Source organism: Sphaerodactylus townsendi, linkage group LG01 (genome assembly GCF_021028975.2).
Source record: "Sphaerodactylus townsendi isolate TG3544 linkage group LG01, MPM_Stown_v2.3, whole genome shotgun sequence".
NCBI classification, from domain to species: Eukaryota; Metazoa; Chordata; class Lepidosauria; order Squamata; family Sphaerodactylidae; genus Sphaerodactylus; species Sphaerodactylus townsendi.
Window position 1 is genome coordinate 54,577,094 of NC_059425.1, and position 25,218 is coordinate 54,602,311.

General features: G+C 40.9%; 1 protein-coding gene across 5 annotated transcripts in view; it reads left to right on the top strand.

The window, feature by feature from the left end:
- SYT14 (synaptotagmin 14) overlaps window positions 1-22,275 on the top strand; it is a 114,355-nt gene extending 92,080 nt beyond the window's left edge. For 3 of the 5 annotated variants that reach the window (XM_048484038.1, XM_048484129.1, XM_048483848.1), the window contains 3 exons: window positions 10,631-10,820; window positions 17,057-17,113; window positions 18,577-22,275. In XM_048484038.1, the coding sequence (XP_048339995.1) occupies window positions 10,631-10,820; window positions 17,057-17,113; window positions 18,577-18,890 (561 nt within the window). In that variant the 3' untranslated portion in view covers window positions 18,891-22,275. The remainder of the gene's footprint in view (window positions 1-10,630; window positions 10,821-17,056; window positions 17,114-18,576) is intronic. The other 2 variants (XM_048484220.1, XM_048483945.1) reach the window with 1 other exon arrangement.
- The last annotated feature ends 2,943 nt before the right edge of the window (window positions 22,276-25,218 follow it).

The following is a 25,218-nucleotide window of genomic DNA, read 5'->3' on the forward strand; positions in this document are numbered from 1 at the left end:
CTGGGATTGCCCAGAATTACCAGACTAAAAAGATAAATGTATTGTCGAAGTCGAAGATCAGTTCCCTTGGAAAAAATGTATGCTTTGGAGGGTGGACTCTGTGGAATTGTTCCACACTGAGGTCCCTGTCATCTTCAAGCTTCATTCCTGAATCTCCAGGAGTTTCCCAGCCTGGATTTAGCAACCCTACCCCCACCCCCCACCCCCACCAGTGTCTGGGGGACCTGGAAACCCTATTGGTTCTAGTAATTTAGAGTGCAAACAGCTTTACACATATTACTAAAATAATATTTAGAACAACCCTGTAAGGTATGTCATTAATTATTATTCCCATATTGCAAATGAGTAGTGAGGTTGAGAGAAATGCCACCTTGAGCATTATAGCTAGGTTTACATTCATAACTCAGTCTCTCCTCTGCTAGTCTACACTACTCTGCTAGTCTGACAATTGTCTCCCTAACAAAAATGCTGATCACTGTTTACCTTGAAAGGGGGTGTATACAAAGTGTTCTGTTCCCCAAGCAAAACTGTTTCTGGTGCCCTGTGCCCAGCAAGAACAGAGTGGGAGAGTCACAAGCGAGGTTTAACAGTTCAAACAAAAGGTTTAATATTTAGAAGAATGGAGACCCTAACTCCTCCCAGGGTCTGTGTAAAATAAAGTACTTGCTTGACTGGACAGTAGAAGCTGTAGACTTTTGTTCTTTCTTTGACTGCTTCCAGGAAAGTCCACTTCTTTCAGTTCTTTGAGTCTTTATCTGGCTACTAGTCTCTGTAAACCTCAACTTTGTGCTCTCTGTACACCTTTGACGTGGCAAAATACTTCTGCCTCCTAACACCTTGGGCACCTGTACTGAACTGAACTGAGTTAAACAGGGAAATAACAGAAAGACTGCCTCTTGGGAAACTTCTTAAAGGGACAGGGGCTAACTAAAATTCCCTCCCTTTGGAGATTATACAGAGGACTAAACCCATGCTATTGATAAGAAACTGATACTTAACAATAAAAATAATAAAGGCTTCTGTGGGGACAAGACACAAAGAATCGTTTTAGTAGTTTAAATATTACACTTCACTTATTTTATGTAAATTCTAGTCAACTTGCAAACTACAGGAACAATAGCTTTTAAAAACCATTAACACACAATACTATAGGCAATACCTAATAAAATAGACATTCTGTTAAGGCAGCTGCTGTTAAAGTAAAAAAAAATTAAGCTGCAAATCCAAGTAAATTGCAGTGAGATTCTTTACTTTGTGCTCCCTGATCGTATTAATGTACCGTATATACTCGAGTATAAGTCGACCCTAATATAAGTTGAGGCACCTATTTTTACCACAAAAAGCTGGGAAACTTATTGACTCTAGTGTAAGTCTAGGGTGGGAAATCCAGCAGCTACTTCAGAATTTCAGAAATAAAATAGATACCAATAAAATTCATGAAGGTATCTCACTGGTTGTAAGAAAAGTTGACTAAAAGCAATCGTCATGATCAGAGGACGAACAGGATGAAGGCAAGAAGGGAGACTGCCTGGCTGCTTCATGCCAAAGACTGTGAGTACCCACATGGCCTCCCTCAAAAATGGCTCATTAGAATTTTAAAAATGTCATTAAGCAAGGCAGTTTTTAAAGGAAGCAGATACTGTTTGCTAGCACCACCTTGTGAACAGTGTACACTTTTATTCTTGCATGTTCAGGGACATATTTTATTCAAAGGTAAGATTTAGCCATTAGGAAGATCTATAGTGTCTCTTTGTCTCTTACCACACTTGCTAAATAGCACAGAGGGTATTTCTGTCCTTTGAACGGTAAGACCCTCTCTTTTCAGCTTTGATACAGAGAGGAATTTGCACAAAACTCAGCTTGACCTGATTTACTAGTAACAAATCTTGACTTGCATTTTGCAGTCTTTAAACACTACCAGTGCAATAGAATCTCTCTCCAAGAGGATGCCATGCCTGTCAGAACACAAATTTCAAGGGCACAGAGTAATACCTAACATGGCATTCAGAGCCAATGGAGCAACTCTAATTGCAAAGACTGTAGCTTTATCAAAGCTGGAGGATTTACAAGCCTAGCTTTACATAAAAACACAAAAGGGAATGCTGAATTTAATACTCAAAGTTGGATGCAGGCAAAATGCTTCCACAGCTGGTGTGATCTTCTTTCTCCGTGTGCCACAGCTCTGGTGGCCATCTTGGAATTACCGTATATACTCAAGTATAAACTGAGGGGGGCTTTTTCAGCATTAAAATGTGCTGAAAAAGTCTACTTATACTCAAGTATATACAGTAATAGTATAAAAAAAGGTTTCTGATAAAAAAATGTTTGCCAAATCATTTAAATTGCATTTCTGATGAATTAGAGCTATACTCCTCTTTTGAAGCAAGGCTCTTCTTGTTTGAATACCTGAGAAATCTCATCTCCATCAAGAATATAGGTCAATTTACAGAACTGTAGACAGAGAAAGAAAGAAATTGGACATCCCTGATAAGTGTGTTTGTATTCTTTGGTCGAGTATCAGTACCAACATAAGAACTGTTTTTCATGAAAGTCTGGGATAACAAACTCTTATTCCAGAGTGTGCATATAATTTTATCTGCTGCAATTCATGTCATAGCCAGTCATGTAAACAATTTCTGACTAATGTAGGCTGAGTGTTATTGTGCTGGAATGTGTGAGCTCCCTGGGATAATTTAAATGACTTGTCTGAACAAGTCACTTTGAACAACTGTCGGTGAAGTCAAGATTTGAAAATCTGTAGGGGCTAGGGGTTAATGGGGCAAGTACATAGGAGAGGGTTTTGTTTTTTTTTAAGAGAGGAACCAATATTGATTTTTAAGCTCCAGTTAGATTTTCCCTGTACTATTTCTTCGGTATTTCTCAAACAGTTTAGGGACTCCCTGAAGTCTGTAAAAACAGAACCCTCTCAGTTTTCTGGGAATGGGAACAGGGCCTTTACCTCAGGAAAGAGGGATGGAATTGCTTTCCCTCATTTCAAAAAGTGGGAGCCTGTAGAACCACTGTCACCCACAGACACACAGTTTCCAGTTCACATCAGAACACTAGCCAGAAAGCAAACTGTTTGGTTACTTGGATCTGGTAGTTTAGGCTTAAGAATTCTAATTGGCTGAGCAGCACCAAAGGGTTACAGTCTTTATTCTATCATCATAGCATGAAATGATTTTCACTCTGTTTTCCTTTGCAAAGTATTTCATTCTATAGGCAGACACCAATCTGTATCCATAAACAGTAAAAGCTAAAGGGAATTTCCAACTGAATGCCATTTAGAGTTTTTGTGACACTTGTCTTCTGCAGTTTCTATGAGTAACTCTGAAAGTTTTTCCAGGTCCTTTCTTACCTCTGTCAGCCAACATCTGACTGAAATGATTAAACAATAAGGAAGTTTCTCCGGGACTTAATCCTTTCCAATCAAGGGATGAAGTTGATTAGAAGTTGTATGAGGGCCTTTTGAGTTGTGGCCCTAACTTTTGAGACCAGATCATGTAGGCCATGCACAGACAATATAAACATGTTACTTAAAGTTGCTTTTAAAATGTTGGGGATTGTTAGTTCTAAGCACATGAATGTCCCTTGCACTGAGACAGAACTATCTAGTTTAATATTACCTGTTCTGATGGATGGCAGTTCAGGAAACAGAAGTTTTTATCTGAACTCTGCTAACCTTTTAAACTGGAAATGCCAGGGACTGAACCCAGGCCTTTGGGCATGAAAATAATGAAATCTTCTGAGTTATAAAGAACTTTTTCAGGGCAAGTCAGCTCATGCTTCAGGTTTGGTCCTCAAAAATAAAAGCAGCATCTCACTCATGCACACACAAGTCTCCATGCTGACCTCACCCTACCTGTCATGAGGCTACACAGAACCATATATTTTCTCCATGTGCTATGTGGAAAGGCAAGAAATATGCAGCATATGCTTTTCTAGGAAAGCAAGAAGCTGGATAAGCAAATTTGCTTCCTTTAAATAGCAGACAGTTCCTAAGATTTAAGTTTCTGGAAGAGCAGTGGCAATGTCAGCTGATTCCCTACTGTTGCTGCAGATTGCTGACCTGACAAAAGTATTGTTCATCCTTGGTCTTTTGTGCATTCCCACATTGGGACTGCATCTGATGTAGGCCAGTCACTGTGAAATTTTGTGCGTCCAACTCTAGAGAGTGCTCTAACAGCCATTGGCCTCATGCACCTCCTCTCCCAACAATCACCTGACCAATGGCCCAATGCTATCTCCCTCAGTTCCTAGGTCCATTCCCCGCAGCATAATACTACTGAGTTACATTTGATATTTTAAAATCCAGATCTATTTTCTCCCATTTTCTCCCTTTGCATGGGTGCCTGCACCCAGAGCTGACAAGCATGCCCCGGGCACAGAGGGAGCTGCCGGGCGCCACAGGAGAGGCCTGGCGCAAGGACCTGGCTGGTGCCCGGCACCCCCCACGTAACTAGATGGCATGCACCCAGGGACATGTGACACCACATGTCCTTCTGGCAGGTATGCATCCGTGCAGCAGTGGGTCACGCTGTTCTGCATTATATGTTTGTATGAACTCTACCCATCTCCTGGCAAGAAGTAGCTTGCTAGAATCCCAATGTGGGGATGCACAGAAGACCAAAGATGGAGACAGTGTTGACATTTTTTTGTTCCCACAGCATGGAGAACACAAGCATGGAGAACACAAGCAAAATTGATCTTTTTTCCCTGCCTGCTGCATAGAGCTCTTGTCAGTTTCACAGTTGTGCCTGCCATTTTGTGTGCTGCTGCAGAGATTTTCCATGCCTCCACCACTTAGTGAAGGTTTTTCATGGAGTTTTCCTCTGCTTGCAACTCATCTGCATGTGATTTCTAAGTAAAAAGTAGATGAATAAAATTTGCTTTTCCTAGTGTTTTTCCTTTTTTGTGTGTTTTGAGGGGGATGTCTGTGAAGCTACAATGACACAAATGCGTGTATATTGCAGCTTCTCTAATCATGTCACTGTAACTTCATGGACATCCCCCTCAACACTAATTTGAAAAAGGAAAAACATGTGTGGGATTGCTTGGCAAAACAAACTTTATTCATCTACTTTTTACACGGAAATCTTGTGTGGATGAGCTGCAAGCATAGGAAACATCCATGGGGAACCTTCAGAGAATCTCTGCTGTAGCACACAAAATGGTGGGTATGAGCAGCAAAAATTTAAGTAAGAGGTTTGGGCAGAAGAAATAAAGTGTTTCCTGCCTGCTTTTATTCGGTCAGCAGGCAGGTAACATCAATCCAGGTTGGGGAGGGGGGGAAGGACACTAGTTTAGAGATTTTCCAAAAATCTGGGATGAGGGAAATAGAATGTTTTGAAGATGCTTTGGGGAAGAGAGCTGTGTGAACCTCTTCCCCAAAACAGTTTTTAAAAAGATCCTAGTGACATTTTATTTCTGCTGGGTGGAATTCACTAGCATCTCCCACGTTGTGCACAAGGCTTCAAAATGAGGCAGTAGGGAAAATGTCCTTAGAAGTCTACTTCTCAGGAAGAAGTCCTGAAACAACTTTTGATTTGTTAGGGCTTTTGAAGGAATTTAAACTGTAGGCTGGAAGGAGGGTAATGGTGTTTTATTGCATTATATGTTGTTTTAATTGGGAATTGTAAGCCACTGGGGAAAGGCAAGGTATAAATATTTTAATAAAGTGGGGATTGGCAATGGGATTGGGGAATCAGAGGAAATTACCACTCCCTTTTTCTAATAAGTTAAGTGTCCTTCAGTCTTCAGGATGTCTGGTTTGATACAAGACACTATTTTATACATCTATTGTTGAGTTTTGCTATAAACCTTATCAGAAATTGTGAGCTGGCCACCACCAAATGACTAGTTTTTCGAAATACTCCAAGGCCACAATCCCACACTGAACCCGTAAGATTGCTGATTTTCATGGATATAAGTGTCTTTAACTCCCTGCTGGTTTGAAGCCCTGTCTGGATATTTTTAAGCAAATAATATGAAAAGTTTTCCTTTAACCATAACTACATTTTTTACCTTATAGCAGAAAAGTATGGCTGTAAGCAAAAGTTACCTTACTTGTGGCACTGACAATTGTTAATGCGGGTGACAAAAAGGGTATGTAGGCAGCATTTTTTAAATACTTTATCATAGCACATTCCAGACAAATTGAAGAATATATCATGTCATTTTTTTTCACTAAAATGTACTGTGTAATTTTTATTAGAAGACTTATAAAAGCACTGCACACGGTGCATAAAATGAGAAAACTGGCACTGGGGTCCCATTCTTACCTTGCTGAATGTCTGTTGAGGAAGTTGGAACACTGATTTGCTGGAACATATAAATTTTGTTTTGTCATTTCATTTTGAGAATGCATTATTCACAACAGTTTAAGTTTGGGAACAAAGCTGATTTGTGAATATTGTGATACTTGTCTTAGAATAATTTGCCTATGTGTATATTTCCAATATCATTTATGATTTCAGAAAGGAAATTTGATATAGCGTTAAGTGCTCTCTGGCAATAAATTAAAGCAGAACATTTTTTTCCCTAGAGTTTTAGTCTCTTGATTATACTCAGCAAAGGAATTATATTTTTATTTGATTTTACTTTAATCAGTGTTTTTTGCCCATAACAGCAAAAGTAATTTTTAATAGACCATCCACCAGGTTAACTTCTTGAGACTGAATTCCCACCCCCCTCAACAAATTACACTAAAAGGCTTTAGAAAAGTTGTCTTTAAATAATTTCCCATACAAACTGATTAAGCACTTAAATAAAAATTTAATAACCATGGATTCAATAGCTCTTTTAATGTTTTCATTGCAATATTAGAATGCCATATGTTGCAGATACTGCTCCTATTTCATGAAATAGGACAAGAGCATAGCGGAATGCAAACCTCGCTTCTTCAGATGAAGTTGTATTGTAGCTAAAATATGAACAACAATTATTAAAAATACAGAGTTGGTCAAAGGGATTATTGAGACACACAAGGAGAATATCAGAGTGCCACCTTTTTAATACCACATTCTGTTTAAATTTCAGTGTATTACTCACCATGTGTGTACTTTGGTATTTCAAGGGGCATGGTGGGCTGCAATGTAAAGGGAAGGAGGGAAAGTCATATTCTCTCACTATGCTTTGGATTCAGATGATTATATTCATACGTACCTTTCTATGAGTGGGAAAATATGAATGACAATCAATTTTCTTTTATTAATCAATCCTTAAACAATCTCCCCTTTATTAAAACTATCTTTTTCCCATTAAAATTTTTATTTCCAAGTTAAAATAAATTGTTATTTAGAAGTTACATATATTCAAGTAGTATGTGAGAGAAGAGCGATAGCTCTATGTACAGCATACACTGTGCGGGCAGAAGGTCAAGATTAGGAATTATTTCTTCTCTTGCAGCACAGTTGCTAGTCAGAGAAAGCAATATTTGCTCTATGATCTCTCCTGATGTATAGAAGCTTTATATGCTCATTTGTTTAACAGGAAGGTCACAGCTGCATGTTATGATTGGCTAAGGTGGCTTACTATAAATTAACTAGAATGCAGGTACACATAGAAACATATAAGAAAGGGACCTGGAAAGATTTGAAGAGAAGGGGAAATCCCGTTTCCACTCACCAGTTCCTGCTTTACACCTCATCTGGTACTGACCTCCACTTTTATTCCCTCCCTTCTACTAAACCTTCTTCTCCTTGTTCTGGCTTCACTTCTGCCCTACCCACACCCACTCACTTGGTTGGTTTTCCATCTACCTTGATTACCTGCCCTGGTTTCCACATTCCTGCTTAGTCTTTCCCCTCCTGCCTACCTGCCTACCTCTCCACTGACACTGGCGAAGGGAGGATGCAGATGGGTAGGAGAGACATACCCTATTCAGCTCAATCTTCCCCTTCGCATATGTTCTGGGTAGCCATTCACAAACTGTTTTCATCTGGCACTTTGGTTTAGTATGGCAATGCTCTTTACCCTCCTCTCCAATTTTTTTAAAAATCATATTTTTCTACAAACTGAGGCTTGCAAAACCCTAATTATTGCCATGCCCAGTTCCATTGTGCAGATGTTTTGCTCTGCATAGGTACCTACCAGCCCTTGTCTGTTAGATATAAGGTTAATGACAATTCACTTTGGAAAATGGAAGAATGGAGACAAAAAGGCAGCGAGACTTATCAGCTGGTTAAATTGACAGCCTTAAGGAATGGAAAGGATTTACAACAGATCAAACTAATCTGGAAACCACTGATGTGAAAGTTGAGCCACGTTGCCAAGTAGGATCTTTATTTTAAGTTCAATTCAAGCATAAACTATGTATGTAAAGTGTCTCAATTTTTAAAAAGGATAATTGGTTTCTGAGAGACATTCTCCTCTACCCTCCCCACAAAATCATATCAATTTCAGTTCTGTGAAAATGGATGTTAATCTGATTTGGAAACTTATTTTACTCTGACATCCATACTTTGCCTACTGGTAATATTATTTTATACAGGCCAATCTTGAGCTGTTTGCTTGCCTTTTCAAATACTGAAGCAGTGCTCCCATCACATCCTCAAAGTGCACCTCAGGCAGAGGAAGCTTTCCTGTTTGTGGACCTAAAACATTTTTAGTATCATATCCTAGCTATAAATTACCCATGCAGTGATTTATACATAACCCAGCTACTGACTTGCTTCCAAACGTCAGATTAAAGTCTTTATGGAATCATAGAATTATAGTGTTGAAGGAAGAGACCACAAGGGCCATCAAATCCAACCCCCTGCCATGCAGGAATACACAATCAAAACACCCTTGACAGATGGCCATTCAGCCTTTGTTTAAAAACCTCCAAAGAAAGACACTCCACCATACTCTGAGACAGTGTATTCCACTGTTGAACAGCCCTTACTGTAAGGAAGTTCTTCCTAATGTTTAGGTGGAATCTCTTTTTCTGCACCTTGAATCCATTACTCCTTGTCCTGGTCTCTGGAACAGCAGAAAATAAGCTAGCTTCATCTTCAACATGACACCCCTTCAGATATTTAAACATGGCTATCATGTCCCGCTTTAACCTACGCTTCTTCAGACTAAACATCACCAGCTCTCTTAGCTGCTCCTCATACGGCATGGATTCCAGACTTTTTACCATTTTGGTCACCCTCCTTTGGGCCCGTTCCAGCTCGCAGTATTCTTCTTAAATTGCAGTGCCTGAACAGGACACAGTATTCTAGGTGATATCTGACCAATGCAGAATAGAGTAGTACTGTTACATCCCTTGATCTAGACACTATACTCCTATTGATGCACCCCAGAATTCCATTGGCTTTCTTGCCTGCTGCATCACACTGGTGATTCATGTTCAGTTTGTGGTCTGCTAAGACTCCCAGATCCCTTTTACCTGTACTGTTGTCAAGCCAGGTGTCACTCATCTTATATCTGCACATTTCATTTTTTCTGCATAGGTGTAGTAACTTACCTTTACATCTGTTGAAATTCATTTTGTTAGTTTTGACCCAGCTCTCTGTCCAGGGCATTGTGAATTCTGAGCCTGTTCTCCGGGGTATTAGCTACCCTTCCTAATTTGGTATCCTCTGCAAATTTGATTAGCATGCTGTTTATTCCACCATCCTTGATAAAAATATTGAATAGCACTGGGTCCAGGACAGAATGCTGTGGCACCCCACTAGTCACTTCTCTCCAGTGTGAAGATTAGCCACTGGTGAGCACCCTTTGGGTTCAGTCAGTCAACCAATTACAAATTCATCTAATAGCATTGTCTAGCCCACATTTTCCTAATTTGCTCGCAGGAATGTCATGGGGAACCTTGTTAAAGGCCTTACTGCAGTCAAGGTATGCTATATCCACAGCATTCTGCTCATCTACTAAACTTGTCATTCTATCATTTTAAGTACCAGTGCCCATCTCAGCCTCCTTCTGATTTCCTGGTGGCAGCTTTTCGTGATCCACAGAGTCAAAAGCTTTGCTGTAATGTAAGAAACACAAGCTGAAATTCTCTTATACGCTCCAGTAACAAACATAAATTTGCAACATGATCTCTAGTGCCTCTTTGTTTTCTGAATCCAGCCTGAACATCTGACATTTCACTTTCCATATATTGTAGATTTTGAGCATCACTTTACTCATGTGAGAAATTAATGCAATGGTCTGATAGTTGCTGCAGTCTTTGACATCTCATTTTTCAAATTCGGAAGGAGACAAGAAGCCATTAAGAAGCTAGAAAAGATCCTAAGTATAAGCATGTGTTGCTGACCACCAAGACTAAGATTATTCATTCTATAGTATTCCCCTTTCCTATGTATGGGTGTGAAAGTTGAACAATGAAGAAAGCTGACAGGAAGAAATTTGATTCATTTGAAATGTGATACAAGCCCTTGGTTCCACCCCTGAAAGTAACTTTGCCACTACATGTTTGCACCAGCTGAAATATGGTGTGGGCTCCTGACTGAATGTTCAATGCATGTATTGTGTTTTTAAACCTTCCACTCCATTTTTATTTTAAATAAGTTGTCATAAGTTGTTTAGATCAAGTTAGAATTTTTTAAAAATGATAAAGAAATGTATGCTAAGAATAAGGATTGTTTGGTATCTTGGTTACTTGAAATGCTGTCAAATGCTTTGCTGTTGCTTCCAGGGCTGTGACTCCCAAATGAGCATGTCAGAAATGTCCTGCAGTGAAAGCACCTCCTCTTGTCAGTCTCTGGCACATGGCTCAGCTCCAGAAATCCTCATTGGACTGCTTTATAATGCCACAACTGGAAGACTAGCAGCAGAAGTGATAAAAGGCAGCCACTTCAAAAACTTGGCAGCAAACAGGCCACCCAGTGAGTGGATTTTTTTTATTCTAATGCTTATGCTCTTGGGGGGATTTCAGTGGTGGGGACTTCAATCCTATCATTTAGTCTTACCCAGTCAAACTGAACTAGTGCAATCATCAGCTAATCTGTTTCATGTTTTATATTGCCAGTCAGTTGGGAAATGGCAGAAATCTAAAATTCAAAATATTAGTTGCGATTTGACAAGATCATTTAAATTTTTCATGCTGGACTGACTAATAAATTACTTTTATCATAATGATTAATTGCTGAAGTATTAATGCTTCTCATCATGGAGCCAATATTAAAAGTTACAATGCCTTTTTAAAAAGAGTGCCAATGACTGTGTAAATGAGTGAGGCTTTTGCAGTATTGATATTGACAAGAGTGTTTGTGAGAGCATAAGCAATATCAGCTTTTGCTCTTTGCTCTAAATGGAGGTGAAAAAATTATCCTTGTTATCAGGCACAAACAAACCTCACAGACTTTTTCAGACCAAAGCAGGTTTATGCTGAGTCCCTTTGAAGTATGGGGACCTGGCTCAGTGGCTGATTGTATGTGTTACATGCAACAATTCCAATTTTAAGTTCCTGGCATCTTCAATTAAACAATCTGAGGTAGCAAGTATTGGGACAGACCTGTCTCCATCTGAGAGCTGCAGAATACTGAGCCAGAGGGGCCAGTCAAAGTAGTCAAAAATGAGCTTGGTGTTCTGACATGGAATAAGTTAGCTTCATGTGTTTGTAAAGAGGCTGCAGTTCAATGAACGTACAGAAGGTCCCAGGTTCAAATCTTGACAATCACAAATTAAAAAATCTGCCATCTCCATTTAAAGAGCTGATGACACCAATCTAGATAGACCAAGGCAGCTTCATGTGGTCACATTTTATTTATTTATTCATTCATATTATTTATTGTCTGTCTTCTCTCACAGAGACTCAAGATGGATTACAAATAGTGAGCTAGCATAATCACAAATTCAATAACCAGTGCGTTCAGATTTTAGAAGTCTGAAACTACCAGAATGCACTGAAGCATAACATAAGTATTCACATGGAACATTGAACAGAAATTATATGTACTTTACAATAAGCTAAACACAGCAGTATAAACCACAGTCCCTAATTGTTTATTCAAGTAAGTTTGTTAAACCATTTTGTGCAGTGCAACCTTATTACCTGTGCAGAATAGTTCAGTTTTGCATAGTTTGCAGAAGGCCAGGAAAGTAGGAGTTTTCCTGACTTCCTCAGGCAGGCCATTCCACAAGGTGAGAGCCACAACAGAGAAAGTAGTTGTTGATTTTGCCCATTTACAGGTAGGCACCTGCAGAGGTCTCTGCTGACTTCAGCAAAGTTGTCAAGGCAGAGCATAAGGAGAGATGCTGACCCACAAATAAGAGGAGCCAAAACCATGAAGGGCTTTATATGTGATAGCCAGTACTTTACACTAAGCCAGGTAACGTGACCAGCCAATGGAGCATCTGCTGAATGGAAATGATATGCATGCTCAATCTAGCTATGGTTAATAGCTGAGCTGTGGCACTCTGGACCAACTGGAGTTTTTGAGTTGATTTTGAGAGGAGACCTATGTACAGTAGTCTAGTCTTGTTGTTACTGTGGTATAGAACCAGGTGGCCAGGGCAGCTGTATCAAGGTAAAGGGCCATCTTATGAGCTAGGCTGAGCTGATCAAAACATCTTTTTTGCAGCTGCATTCATTTTCTTTGCAAGAAATATGGATCCAGTATGACCCTGAAGCTTTAAACTGAGGCTCATTCCGCACACGCAGAATAATGCACTTTCAAGCTGCTTTCAGGGCTCTTTGAAGCTGTGCGGAATGGCAAAAACAGTTGTGAAAGCAGCTTGAAAGTGCATTATTTTGCGTGTGCGGAATGAGCCTGAGTCAGCAAGCGTCAGTCAAAAGTGGGGGGAACAATGTCCTTTAAGATTTCCTCCTTCTCAACCAGCATTGCCTCTATCTTTGTTCACTTTTAGCTAGTTAGCCACCATAACCAGACAGCAATTCAGGACATCTAGTACATTACCAGGAGATTTTGATAAGAATATATACAGCTGGGTATCATCAGCATATTGATGACAGCCAACCCCAAAACTATAAATGAGTTGGGGTGTTGTGGGCCACACAGTATACAGAAAATGTACACACTGATAGATATCTACATAAAAATGCCAATCATCACCCAGAACAGAAAAGGAGCACAATAAAAACTTTGGTCGTGAAAAAGAATCTGTGAACCCCACCTTCTTCATGACAAACTGAATCACCTAAACTGGGCTCTACAGAACATGAAAGGCACTGCAGACTAATTCAGCTGGAAAAATCAGCAATAGCAGAACACGTGATAAACCAAGCTGGGCACAGAATATTATTTGATAACAGAAATTCTGGACCACTCTGACAACCACTATGTCAGACTACACAGAGAAGCCATGTCCACAAGCACGTGGACAATTTCAACAGAAAGGAAGAAACCATGAAAATGAACAAAATTTGGCTACCAGTACTGAAAAACACTAGAATCAAGACAGTGACTAATGAACACCACCCAGACAAAGGATGTCTCCAGGCAGTAAACAGTCAAAGGGCTAGTGAGCACCACCCAGAGCACCACCCACCACTCTAGGAAGTAAGCAATCAAAGGAATCGAAAGAGCAAGCTACAATGCAGATGCCCTCATTAATTGATTATGCTATCTTCATGGTTACTCACATGCTAAATAGGTGGATCCCACCCAACACATGCAAATCAAGCTTGCTAATTGAACCCTTACACTTGTTAACAGGCAAATGGTTCTTTCTCCCACCCTGGACATTCCACAGATGTATATATACTCCACTTGCTTTATTACCATCAGATCCTCTGAAGATGGCAGCCACAGATGCAGGTGAAACGTCAGGAGAAAATGCTACTAGAACACGGCCATATAGCCCAGAAACCAGACAATATCCCAGTGATTTCAGCTGTGAAAGCCTTCAACAATACATATGAATGATTTGTCATTAGGGCTTTACATAGACATTGAAAAACATGGGGGAATAGAACTGCCCCCTGTTGAACCCCACAAGATAGGTCCCACACTGATGACAGCTGGTTTCCAATAGCAACCTAGTCTGATCCATGAAGAATTATGTGAACCAGTTCAACACACATCCTCTGATATTTTCTGCCTCCAGGCACCTCAACAAGATGACATGATCTACTGTATCAAAGGCTGCAGATAAACCAGTAAAAGTAACAGAGAGGCTTGGCCTTTCTCTACATTAGAAGGTTGTCAACTAAAGTCAGCAAAGCTGTCTCTGTCTCATAGCCTGGCCTGAAACCAGACTGGAAACAGTAGAGCAAATGAGTTATCCAAGAAGACTTGGAACTGGTTCACAAACACTGTCTCACTGCTGTTTTTTGATGGTTTTTAAAGTAGTGGACAAGTTAAACACCTTTTTGAGTGGCTGAGGGAAGGTGCCTTGAGTTAGTGACTAATTTTTAATAGATATTAAGACTTTTGTTGAGTTGCCTTTACATGATTTAAATGAGTTCATTTTATGAGTTGTAACATGGGACTAGACACACATGGTCTGAGAATACAGATCCATTCCCTGGTAACTCCACATTCATGATCCAGTGTAGAAAAATAATCAGCAGTACAAAAATCGCGACAATGCAATAAAAAGTATGGGGAAAGAGCTCAGAATTTGACCTGAGATTTCATTGTCAGCAGCAGCCCTCTGTCAAGTATAATATCTAATTTGTCACCATAGTACCTGAGCGGTCCCACACGTGTAGTGTGACTGTGCAGGTCAGCTATGGAGATATAGAAAACTCTAGAAGTCATGAGATTTCTCCCCCCTCCCCCATGAACAGTTAGCTACACTTTTCAGCTTGTGGAAAGAGGAGCTCCCATCTCAACTGGCATAGTGAGGGGGCATGAGAGGGTTAGAGCCCCAGGCCCCACTTCCTGGGGGTGCACTGCTGCGTCCCCCCTTGCAACTGTGCCTCGGCCCACTTGGGCCAGGGTGCAGTAAAAAACTGTCCAGGACTGGCCCCACATGGAGTTGGAGTGTGGGGCAAGCCCTGGCTGGTGTTTAACTGCACTCTGGCCCAAACAGACTGGGGTGTAGTTGTGAGTGGGACACTGAGGCCAGCAGCAAACTGAGCATGGAAGGCTGACCCATTCTAGTTTTATACTGTTTCTGTCCCCCCCCCCCAGCTCCCCCTGACTGGAGGTGTCCCTGCTGGCCAGCTGCACTCCTGACCACAGCTGGAATGAGCCCCGAGTGCTGCTTCATTAAGCTATGCTCTGCCCATCCCTCAGTTCTTCCTCTGATGCCTGGGAGAAAAATTATGTTTTTCATAGCTGTGTTTATTGTTTCTCTTCAGTGCAGTTGCTTTTGGAGGTCAAATGGTGGAGGTCCAGCTCTCTCTCCTCCCCCCCCCCCCAATTCCTTCCTTCCAGTTACATTTTATGATCTTTGTAAAGTCATTTTGAGTCTTCAGTTGTAGGAAAAACCAGATAAATGTCTAAATAAATACATAGATGTGTATGCAGAAACTGCTATAATCTGGTGCAGAGCAGGTGCATGCAGGTTCTGATACAAACTGGGAACTCTTGTGCCTTCAAAGGTTCCTCTTCTCACTGTGGTATTGTGGATAGTTCTGTGCAAAATAAAACAAAAGTCTGGGTGGTACCTTGAAGATTAACAATATTCAATTTCCATTCCATTCCATTGTCTTTGTTGGCATCACAACTAACAATATTCATTTCAATATGAGCTTTTGTGACTCACAGCCCATTTTGACACATTGACAAGTGAAGGAAATACCACCCTGATGAATTTAGAGTGACTCATGGAAGTCCATATTGAAATAAATCTTAGTCTTGAAGGTCCCACTTGACTTTTGTTTTACTTTGGCCCTTTCCTCACGGGCCAAAGGGCGCCCCTGCACCAGCAGGAATTCTGCCGGTGGAGGGGTGGGGGCCGTCCTCAGCCGCGGGAGGCTGTCGCGAGCTTGCCCCCACAGAAGGTGTGCCGGCGCAGGAGAGAGGCTGGCTCCCACCCGAGCACGCCTCTTCTCCATCCCTCTCCCACTTCTTACCTAAACGTCGCCGATTGGCCGACCTCCAGGGAGTCCGGGGAGGGACAAAGCGAGGGAGGGTCTTAGGAAGCCAGCAGGGCAACGAAGGCGACGAGGTGAGTGGGAGAGGGACGGGGAAAACAGTGTGTTCCCGGCTGTGCCGTTTGCACCATGCCGCCGGGAATGCGCTGTTTTCCAAAAACCTCCCTCCAGGAGGGAGGTTTTTGGAGGTGGCCTGACGCCGCCCTGGGGGAGGGGGAGGGGAGCCAGGTTGGCGCTGATGCATTTTTGCAGCGCCGCCTGTGCGAATGGCTCCCTGGGGATGGCGTTTTTGCCGTCCTCAGGGCGCCGTAAATGGCCCGTGCAGAAAGGGCCTTGGCTACAACAGACTAACAAGGTTACCCCTTTGCAATCGTCAGAGCTTTATGCAGCAGTCCCCTGCTGTATATTTGTTTGGCGCTGCCCCTAGTGGTGTGTTGTGTAGGAAGCATATGACTAGAGAAGCCATGCATGCTTAATATTTAAGGAGATTTTATTCTTTAGGTTCAACACTTTATTTCAGATGAATGAGGTGGTGTTAAATGTAGGTGTGTGGATGAATTAAGGACAAGAGTGTACTAGCTAAATTAACTTTTCAGTCCAATTATTCTTCATTGTATTATTCATAATATGTATGGAATACAATTCACAGACAGCTTACCTAATTGTGATCCTATTGACTTCAAGTGGGAGAACCTTAGTTTAAGAGGTCAGTGGATTGACTTTTAGTGAAAAAGATGTAGTTTGCATGAAAAAGAGGAAGGCTGGTAAAGACCTATGGTTTATAGTGCTGTAGCCTGATCTTTTGCATGAATCTCTATGTTTTGTATGTTTTAAACCACAATAGGTATAAACATTAAGGTATCCCATTAGATGAAACAGTGTAATTTTTTTGGTTAAAGATTACACGTGACCTTGCAAAATTATCATTTCATTAAATTGTACCCACCAATCCTTTTGTTTGGTTCCTTTCTCTAAAATGAAATGCTTAGGTTTTGTTTTCTTCCACTCTGGTGAATAACGTTTCCTCTTAAACTTTAACCTTTGATCCTCTCTCATCCAACTATTGACATCTGGTCATTATTTCTTTTACTGCTTTCCACCCCCTGTTGTCAGATGGACTGTTCTGTTGTCTAAAACACTTGATAGGTGGACAGGTTTATATAATACGAGGTGAGTTTCTGTAGAACCTAACTGGATGTTGTCTTTTTCATGCAAAAGAAAGCTGCCAGAGCAAAGCTCTTTACTGCTCTCCACCATATTGGTTTCTGACTATGTACATTAATTAATAATTGTACTCTTAACGTGGAGGCAGACATTATCTCTGCCTATGGATGATGGTATTCAAAGATCTGCGAAGTAAAAATCTGAAAGAACCACCTGGACACAGTTTTCTATAATCTTTTGTCCATCAAAAATTCCAATTTCATGTATAAATACCCTCCCAAAAGCAGAAAACTGCCTTATCTGTAAGAAAGCCAATACGAATTTCTGTGCGATTTACAATTTTCAGAAGCCTGACACTCGAATTCTGGGTGTTTCTTCCAGGCAAATTGAAAAACACTATAATAACAATGAAAACATTTTTTGTGCCAGTGTCAGATGATGTGTTAATGAATTCATCTCTGTGATCCATCGGCTCCAGGGTACACATGGAGTTCCACATACACAGAAGCTTCCCTGTTCTCGTCTCTGATGAGTCAAATGCTCTAGGATTGTATAAAAGAGAACAGGGATCTTCTGCGTGTGTATATTTTGGACTGTGGCCTAAACAGTTTAATTGTAGCTTGAACATAATACTTCTAAAAAGCACCACAATGTGCATCTTTGGCAACTGTGCCCAAGTAATTCCTCAAACCATGCCTTAAATAATTTTGTCCAAAAATTTGACACAAGCAGCCTTACTCACATGAGTAAATATCAGTTTTTCCATGCATTTTGTTATAGTTTGGTATTTTTCAACCCAACCAAAAAGACTGATTAATAAACCACATCCAAGCAGAGAAATTTTTGGCAAACATTTCATCTTGAGCTCCCTTGATGCTACCACTGTGCTCCACCTCTCATTTTTTACTTGCAATTTTGTTTTATCACTTCACTTTTTTTTCACCTGTTTACATTACTTAAAAACTCTGATATGCTTTAAAGTGTTGTGGCCAGTTGTAGCTTGCTAAGTGTTAATGCTATCTGTGTCTGCTTGATGGCTAAGCAAAGGTTAACAAATATAAAAAGGATTATGAGGTATACCTTTAAGTAAGTAAACTTGTTATCATAAATAAATGAAGTAAAAGTTGAAATAAATGTATTGTCGAAGGCTTTCACGGCCAGAATCACTGGGGTGCTGTGTGGTTTCCGGGCTGTATGGCCGTGTTCTAGCAGCATTCTCTCCTCTGAAGATGCCAGCCACAGATGCAGGCGAAACGTCAGGAGAGAATGCTGCTAGAACACGGCCATACAGCCCGGAAACCAAACAGCACCCCTGAAATTAAATGTGTTCCTCTGTATCATTACATTGATAAGTTCAGTCATCTATTCAAAATACAGTACGGTATACAGCATAACCTTGAAGAGATAATATTTAGTAGAGGGAATTTATTATCTAAGACAGCTCATGTTCCGAATTGTTTGTTTTTTAGATACATATGTTAAGCTGACATTGCTGAATTCCATGGGTCAAGAGATGTCCAAATGCAAAACATCCATCCGAAGAGGGCAGCCAAATCCAGTATACAAAGAGACATTTATTTTTCAGGTGGCACTGTTTCAGCTTTCTGATGTGACACTCATACTATCTGTGTATAATAAACGCAGCATGAAACGAAAGGAAATGATAGGCTGGATTTCTCTAGGGTTGAACAGTTCTGGAGAAGAGGAACTAAACCACTGGACTGAGATGAAGGAATCCAAAGGACAACAAGTGTGTAGATGGCACTCTTTATTAGAGTCTTAATGGTCCTTATGGCTCCACTGTGTCAGGATTCATCAAAGCTGCCACCATCGATGCAATGAAGCTGGTGTTGCAGAAATTACAAGTTCAACATTCCATTTTAACAAATGCACAAAACGCTGTCGACAGAGTAACTTCCACATTTTCACTTCACTTAACATCACCTATTTCAGGTAAACTTCTGCCGGACAGGGAAGAGACAGCAAACCCAAATTCTGATTACAATATTTTCCAGACTGTTTGAGTTTTAACTTTCAGTTTGGTAATTGATAGGTATTTTGTGTAAATCTTCTGTTATTGCAATGTCCTCCAATTGTGTGGGGTTTTTTTAGTGGTGCTATGCTGTGCTGTATATGAACTGCCCAGAAGCAGATTAGGAATAGAAGGGTGGCTAAACAGTGGAACCAAATGCAACAGAGAGAACAGTTATATTTTTGACTTATTATTTTATTTTAGTAGCATTACAGTCCTCTCCCTCATGCATGCTGATAACTTTAATCCAGACCCAAACACAACTCTCTGTAATGCCTCTTTAAATTTAATGACAGACCATTGAAGGTGGTTTGCTGCTCATAGTGTGTACAGTCCTAAAACATTTATTGCAGGCAAATAGGGTATATGTGGAGGGTACACAGTAGAGCAGTATTGCGAAGCTAAGCAGCTCTGAGCCTCGACGGAAGACTTTAAGGTCCATTCTGCACAGCCTAAATAAGACATGCTGTGCAGTAAGAAGATGGTCTGTGGAGAGCAGGTCAACCCAATGCTTCTCAATGGGAGATAGATGAGTCTCCTGAAAGGCTGATTCTTTTATTTTTGTGTCTGCATAGCTATGGAGATAGCTCATTAAAAAAATTTAAAATGGGAAAACTTTTGTATATTGCCAAAATTGGCAGATCCAGGTGAGTACAACTACCGGTGTGTACTTTTTGGGCTGAAAAGGCATCCAGGATCAGAGCCTGCAGAGCAAACGTCCTGGGCCAACCTTCAGCAAATAGTGACAGGGACAATCCCTTCAAACTGGACATAAAATGTTGGGCGCAAGCTAAGTGTGAAATTGACCAGAGATCAAAATGGTCAGGCGGGATACAGCCTCTTTTCCCCTCTGACTCCTTTGCTGTCTGCAAAGCGCACCAGAATCGCCTCTTTTTAAGATGTCACACAGACGTCTTTTTTGTACTGTGCAGAATGGACCTCAGGAATTCTTCGTAGGCCCACTAGAATTCCATATTGGGAAAAAAAACAGATTGTTGACATAACTCATAAAAAATACCACTGCAGGACCTCATAATACCTGTTTGAGAGGAGCAACAAAGGAAATATGTACAAACTATGGATGCACAATTTCTCCCAAACCACTTTCAAGTCTTTTAATACCGTTGCAGCAACCGAGCTTACTCCCAGGTAAAGGATCGTGCTCAGGCCAGCCTAGATGTGTGTGTGTGGGGTGTGTGTGTGTGATTTTCTGTCCCTCCACATGATGGACTCTGTGCACGCGTGCCCACAGAAAGAGCTCTGAGTGCCACCTCTGGCACCTGTGCCATAGGTTCACCACCGCTGCTTTATGCCATGCAGTGGACACTTTTTCCTGTGTTCCATAGTCCTAAGGAATCTAGGAGCGTGTGTTTCTCAGACACCAGCCCTCGTGACACATGGAAATCTGTTCTGAAATTCAAAGGAGTTTCAAAAGTCTGAAAGGAGGTGGGATTAAAGTCTGCCATTCAAAGAAAAGAAGTAAAAAAGATTCACTGAGTATATCCAGGGTCCTAGTTGCATAAAGTAGCTCTTTTGATCCCGTTTTTTTAGTTTTTGTTTCAACTAAATTAAGTAGCTGGAAGAGAAGAAGAAAAAGAAGAACTGATTTTTATATTCTGTTTTACTGTAGCTCCGAGGAGTCTTGAAGTGACTTATAATTGTCTTTCCTTCCCCTCCCCACCGCAGACACCTTGAGAGGTTGGTAGGGTTGAGCAAGTTTTGAAATAATTCTGACTGGCCCAAAGTCACCCAGTAGGCTTCATGTGGAGGAGTAGGGAAACAAACCTGACTTTCTGGATTGGAGTCCACCATTCATGAGGAGGAGCAGGAACTCAAACCAAGTTCTCCAGATTAGAGTCCATTGCTATTAACCAGTAAGCTAAGAAAGAATATATTTTGCCTTTGGACATTCAGATGTTAAAATCTGGGTGTTAAAATCTCTAGAGACAAGGACTTGAAGTCTTATATTCAAATGTACTGATTCCAGGACCAAGCTTTAACCCCCAGGTGAAAGTATGGGATCCACTGAGGTACTGGCTTATAGAAAGAATTTATATGACATCGAAGTGACTATACTGGAAGAAGAGAAGTCCTATCTGTGCTAAAAAGGAAACTTCTCCAACACTGAGTCGCCTTATCTTGTCATCACTGCTCAGTATTTATGCAAAAAGAGATGGGAGGTGTGGTACCCTTTCTTTCCATGAATGCACATTAAGAGCAAATCCTTCTGAAAAGCAGCAAAAAGCTAACCATCCTGAAGTCCTGAACCATGGCCTGAAGGCCACTGTGTTAGGAGTGAGTAATGCCACTAAAACTTTATTTAGTCCAGCACTGTGCTAGGCATCCAAGGTTAGACATCCAAGGTTGTGATACATTTTTTCTGTCTTGAAAGTGCAATTTCATTATGTGATTTGAGGCTCAGATAAAGTATCTCACAAGTTGGCAGGCTCCAGAGTTCTTGCAGTAAATTGTTTTACCACTTTCTAGTAGACGTTAGTAACTGTGCAGCACACTGAAGCTTTCAGATTAGGGACACAGTTTGCTTTCCTTGAGATAAGGTTGGCATCATGGAATATTAAAAGTTCTTTTGTACATATCTGAGGATGGAATCTTTAAGTTGTGAGCATAGTAAAAAAAATCTCAGATTAATATCCAGATGTCAGTTTTAATTTAGAGATGAAGACAGTGTGAATTATTAAAAATAATCTTTAAAATATAGATTCACAAATGTGGGGTTTTTTAAACATAGAGCAAATAAAATTGAGAACGCATGTATCCGTCACTACATTTTCACAATATTTTTGAATGCTGCTATATTTGAGACCAGAGACTTTTCCAGTATTGCATGAATGGAGAATCATGTGAAGGCTGTATCAAAATTCTTAACAACTACTTAAAAATTTCCAGCTGTTGTCTTGAAATTGTTATCCAGTGCCTTTAATGTTTCACAAATTTGTACCAATAATATGATTCTGAATTAACTGATTTCAGTCTTGATTGATTTAAAACTTTACTAAATGAATTATCCTTCCTGTGTTGCATGGCACAAGAAATGTAATTTTTTAAAACAAAACTATTCAGGAACTTTTGTGAAGAGAAACATGGTTAATTATAGTATAATATATATTCTTTCCAATTTCGTGTCTTGTTACATTTTCAGTGCATTATTATACAAGGCTTCTTATAAGTCAATATATGTTCCAATATTATGAACAATTGAATTGGCACTAATGGGAATTTACCTATAGATCTAATAACCCAATTCCAAACACATTTACCAGGAAGTAAGCATTATTGAATTCTTATTTCTAAGTAAATATGTTTTTATTGGGATGTAAGACTTCTGCTGAAACAGTGCCTTGAAGACTGGATTATATACAGGACAAAAACAGATGAATAAGGCTATACTTCATGAAGATATTCTTAATTTTAAAAATGTGTTGCTATGTCTATGGTTGTGATTATGATCAGGGAGATCCTTAAGAAAGTTTCCTAATCAGAGTTATAATTTCATGAACTTTTTGATCTTTTAAATATAGTAAGTCCTAGAAACAGATATTGGTCCTTTCCACACAAATCACCAAAACCCAGAGGTGTATTGAGGAGGGGGGATCACGCCTGGGGGCAACACCTGCTTCGGGCACCCCCATGGAGCACATGGAGTAGTGGGGGTGCCTCCCCATGGCAGGCTGCTGGGCCCCCCACCTCTATCTGGCCTCCAATAGAGGTAGGGAAATAAGCAGGCCTCCAATAGAGGTGGGAAGATCAGCAGAACTCAGCGCCGGGCTGGCAGCCTGCCACAAGCCTGCCAAAGTTCCCCTTGACTTGAGGGGCACCTGGCAGGCCTGCAGCAGGCTGCCGTCCCCCAACCTGTATCAGAGACTGGCCTCTGATAAAGGTGGGGAGATTGGCAGAAGCCGGCACCAGGCAGGCAGCCTGCTACGAGCCCGCCAAAGTGCCCCTCCACTCGAGGGGTGCTAAGCAGGCCTGGGCAGGCTGTCACCCACCCCACCTCTATAGGAAGCTGACTTCTGATAGAGGTGGGGAGGCCAGCAAAAGCTGGTGCTGGGCCGGGAGCCTTCCGGGAGCCCGCCAGGCTCCCTTTGAGTCGAGGAACACCTGGCAGGCCTGCGGCAGGCTGCTGACTCCCTCATCTCTATCAGAGAGGTGGGGGAAGCCGGGAGCCTTCCACAGGCCCGCTGAGCACTCCTTGAGTCGAGGGGCATCTGCCAGGCCCCAACAGTCTTCAATGTGTGGGGGTGATTTCACGGGGAACCCTATGTGATCTGATGAGCATAGCCTAGGAACAGGGGATACCCCCTGTCCAGTAGTGGGATTCAAATAATTTAACAACCAGTTCCAGTGGTGGGATTCAAATAATTGAACAACTGGTTGTCTACAATCACCATTTTAACAACCGGTTCTGCCGAAGTGGTGTGAACCTGCTGAACCTGTTGAATTGATGCTTCAGTGCTTCCAAGCCTTGTGTTGTGATTCTCTACTCCTTGTGTACTTGATGCTTTGAAGATTGCCCCCCCCCCCAAATAAAAAAACAAAACAAAAATGCTGCAAATAAACAGGCAAAGGGGAATGGAGTGAGCTCAGAAAATCATTCTGAGGAGGATGCTCAGGGAAGCAAAGAAGTGGGGGAAACGTAGACTATAGATCATACAGAAACTGAAGACATTTTCAAAATGTTTCAATTGGAGAACCACTTTAAAAGGGGATTCATTTAAAATGTTTTGAGGCTGCAAATAAAATGTTTGGGGTAAAAACAATGCAGAACTCTGTGGAGGAAATATTTTATTTCCTGCTTCAAAATGTTTTAAAAGGTTTGTGTGGAAAGTCTCCCTGTTGAAGACAAGGTAGAGGTGAGTTGACTGTAAAAAAGGAAACTTCTTTTTGCATAATAATTTGCCTCATTCATACCATTCCCTAATTTTAACATTAGTTTCCTTGGTTGGGAATATAGATGAATCATTTGATTGTAAGAGAAATTAAAACCCTCTTCTCTTGTTCTTCAGGATTATTGTAAAAGGTAAAGGAAAACCCCTATAAGCACCGGATCATTACTGACTCACGGGGTGATATCACATCACAATGTTTACTAGGCAGACAATGTTTATGGGACTGTTTGTTATTTCCTTCCCCAGTCATCTACATTTTACCCCCAGCAAACTGGGTGCTCATTTTTCCGACCTGGGAAGGTTTGAAAGCTGAGTCAGCTTTGAGGCAGCTAATGAAACCACATCTGTCAGGATTAAACTCAGGTCATGAACAGAGCTTTAACTGCAGTACTGCAGTTTACCACTCTGTGTCTCTTGGCTATACATATTGTACATGCATTAAATTGTGGATTCAACTTTTACGTCATGAGGAAACAGTTTTTAATATGTATATAGGAACACATTATACAGATATATAGGAAGACCTTAAAGAAATTTAAAAATTAAAGATCCAAGACACAGAGCACTCTTTTTTGTGTTCTGTATCAACTTCACCTCTTTATTTTGCTATTTAGAATTGGAACCACTTGTACTCGAGTGGGGTTAGTAAATGCTTTGCCAATATATGGACTCAAGATTGATTAATTATGAATATGTTCAGGTAGAGATTCTGAGCATAAAGAAATGCTCACGTATTTGACGTAGGACTACATGCATATGAAGGGGCCCATGAAAAAGCACTCTTGCCATGGCATCAACTGCATCCACAAGCAATCATTCCCATGCTGCTTGCTACTGCCACTTTCCTTTTCTTTTCTCCACTGCAACCGTCCAAAAGCACAGACACCATGAACTTGTAACCAGTCCTCCAGCGGCCTTTTCTTTCATATTACCTTTCTCTACCAAGTCATGCTGTAAAACTACAATGCAGCTCAGCAGGTAAAAGTAGTCCCCTGTGCAAGCACTGGGTCATTATTAACCCATGGGGTAACATCACATCACAAAATTTACTAGGCAGGCTATGTTTACAGGGTGGTTTACCATTGCTCTCTCCAGTCATCTGCATTTAGCAGGGAAAGCAGGAAATCCCTTTAAAGAACTAAAAAAAGGAAGATACAGAATTTTGCCTTCCC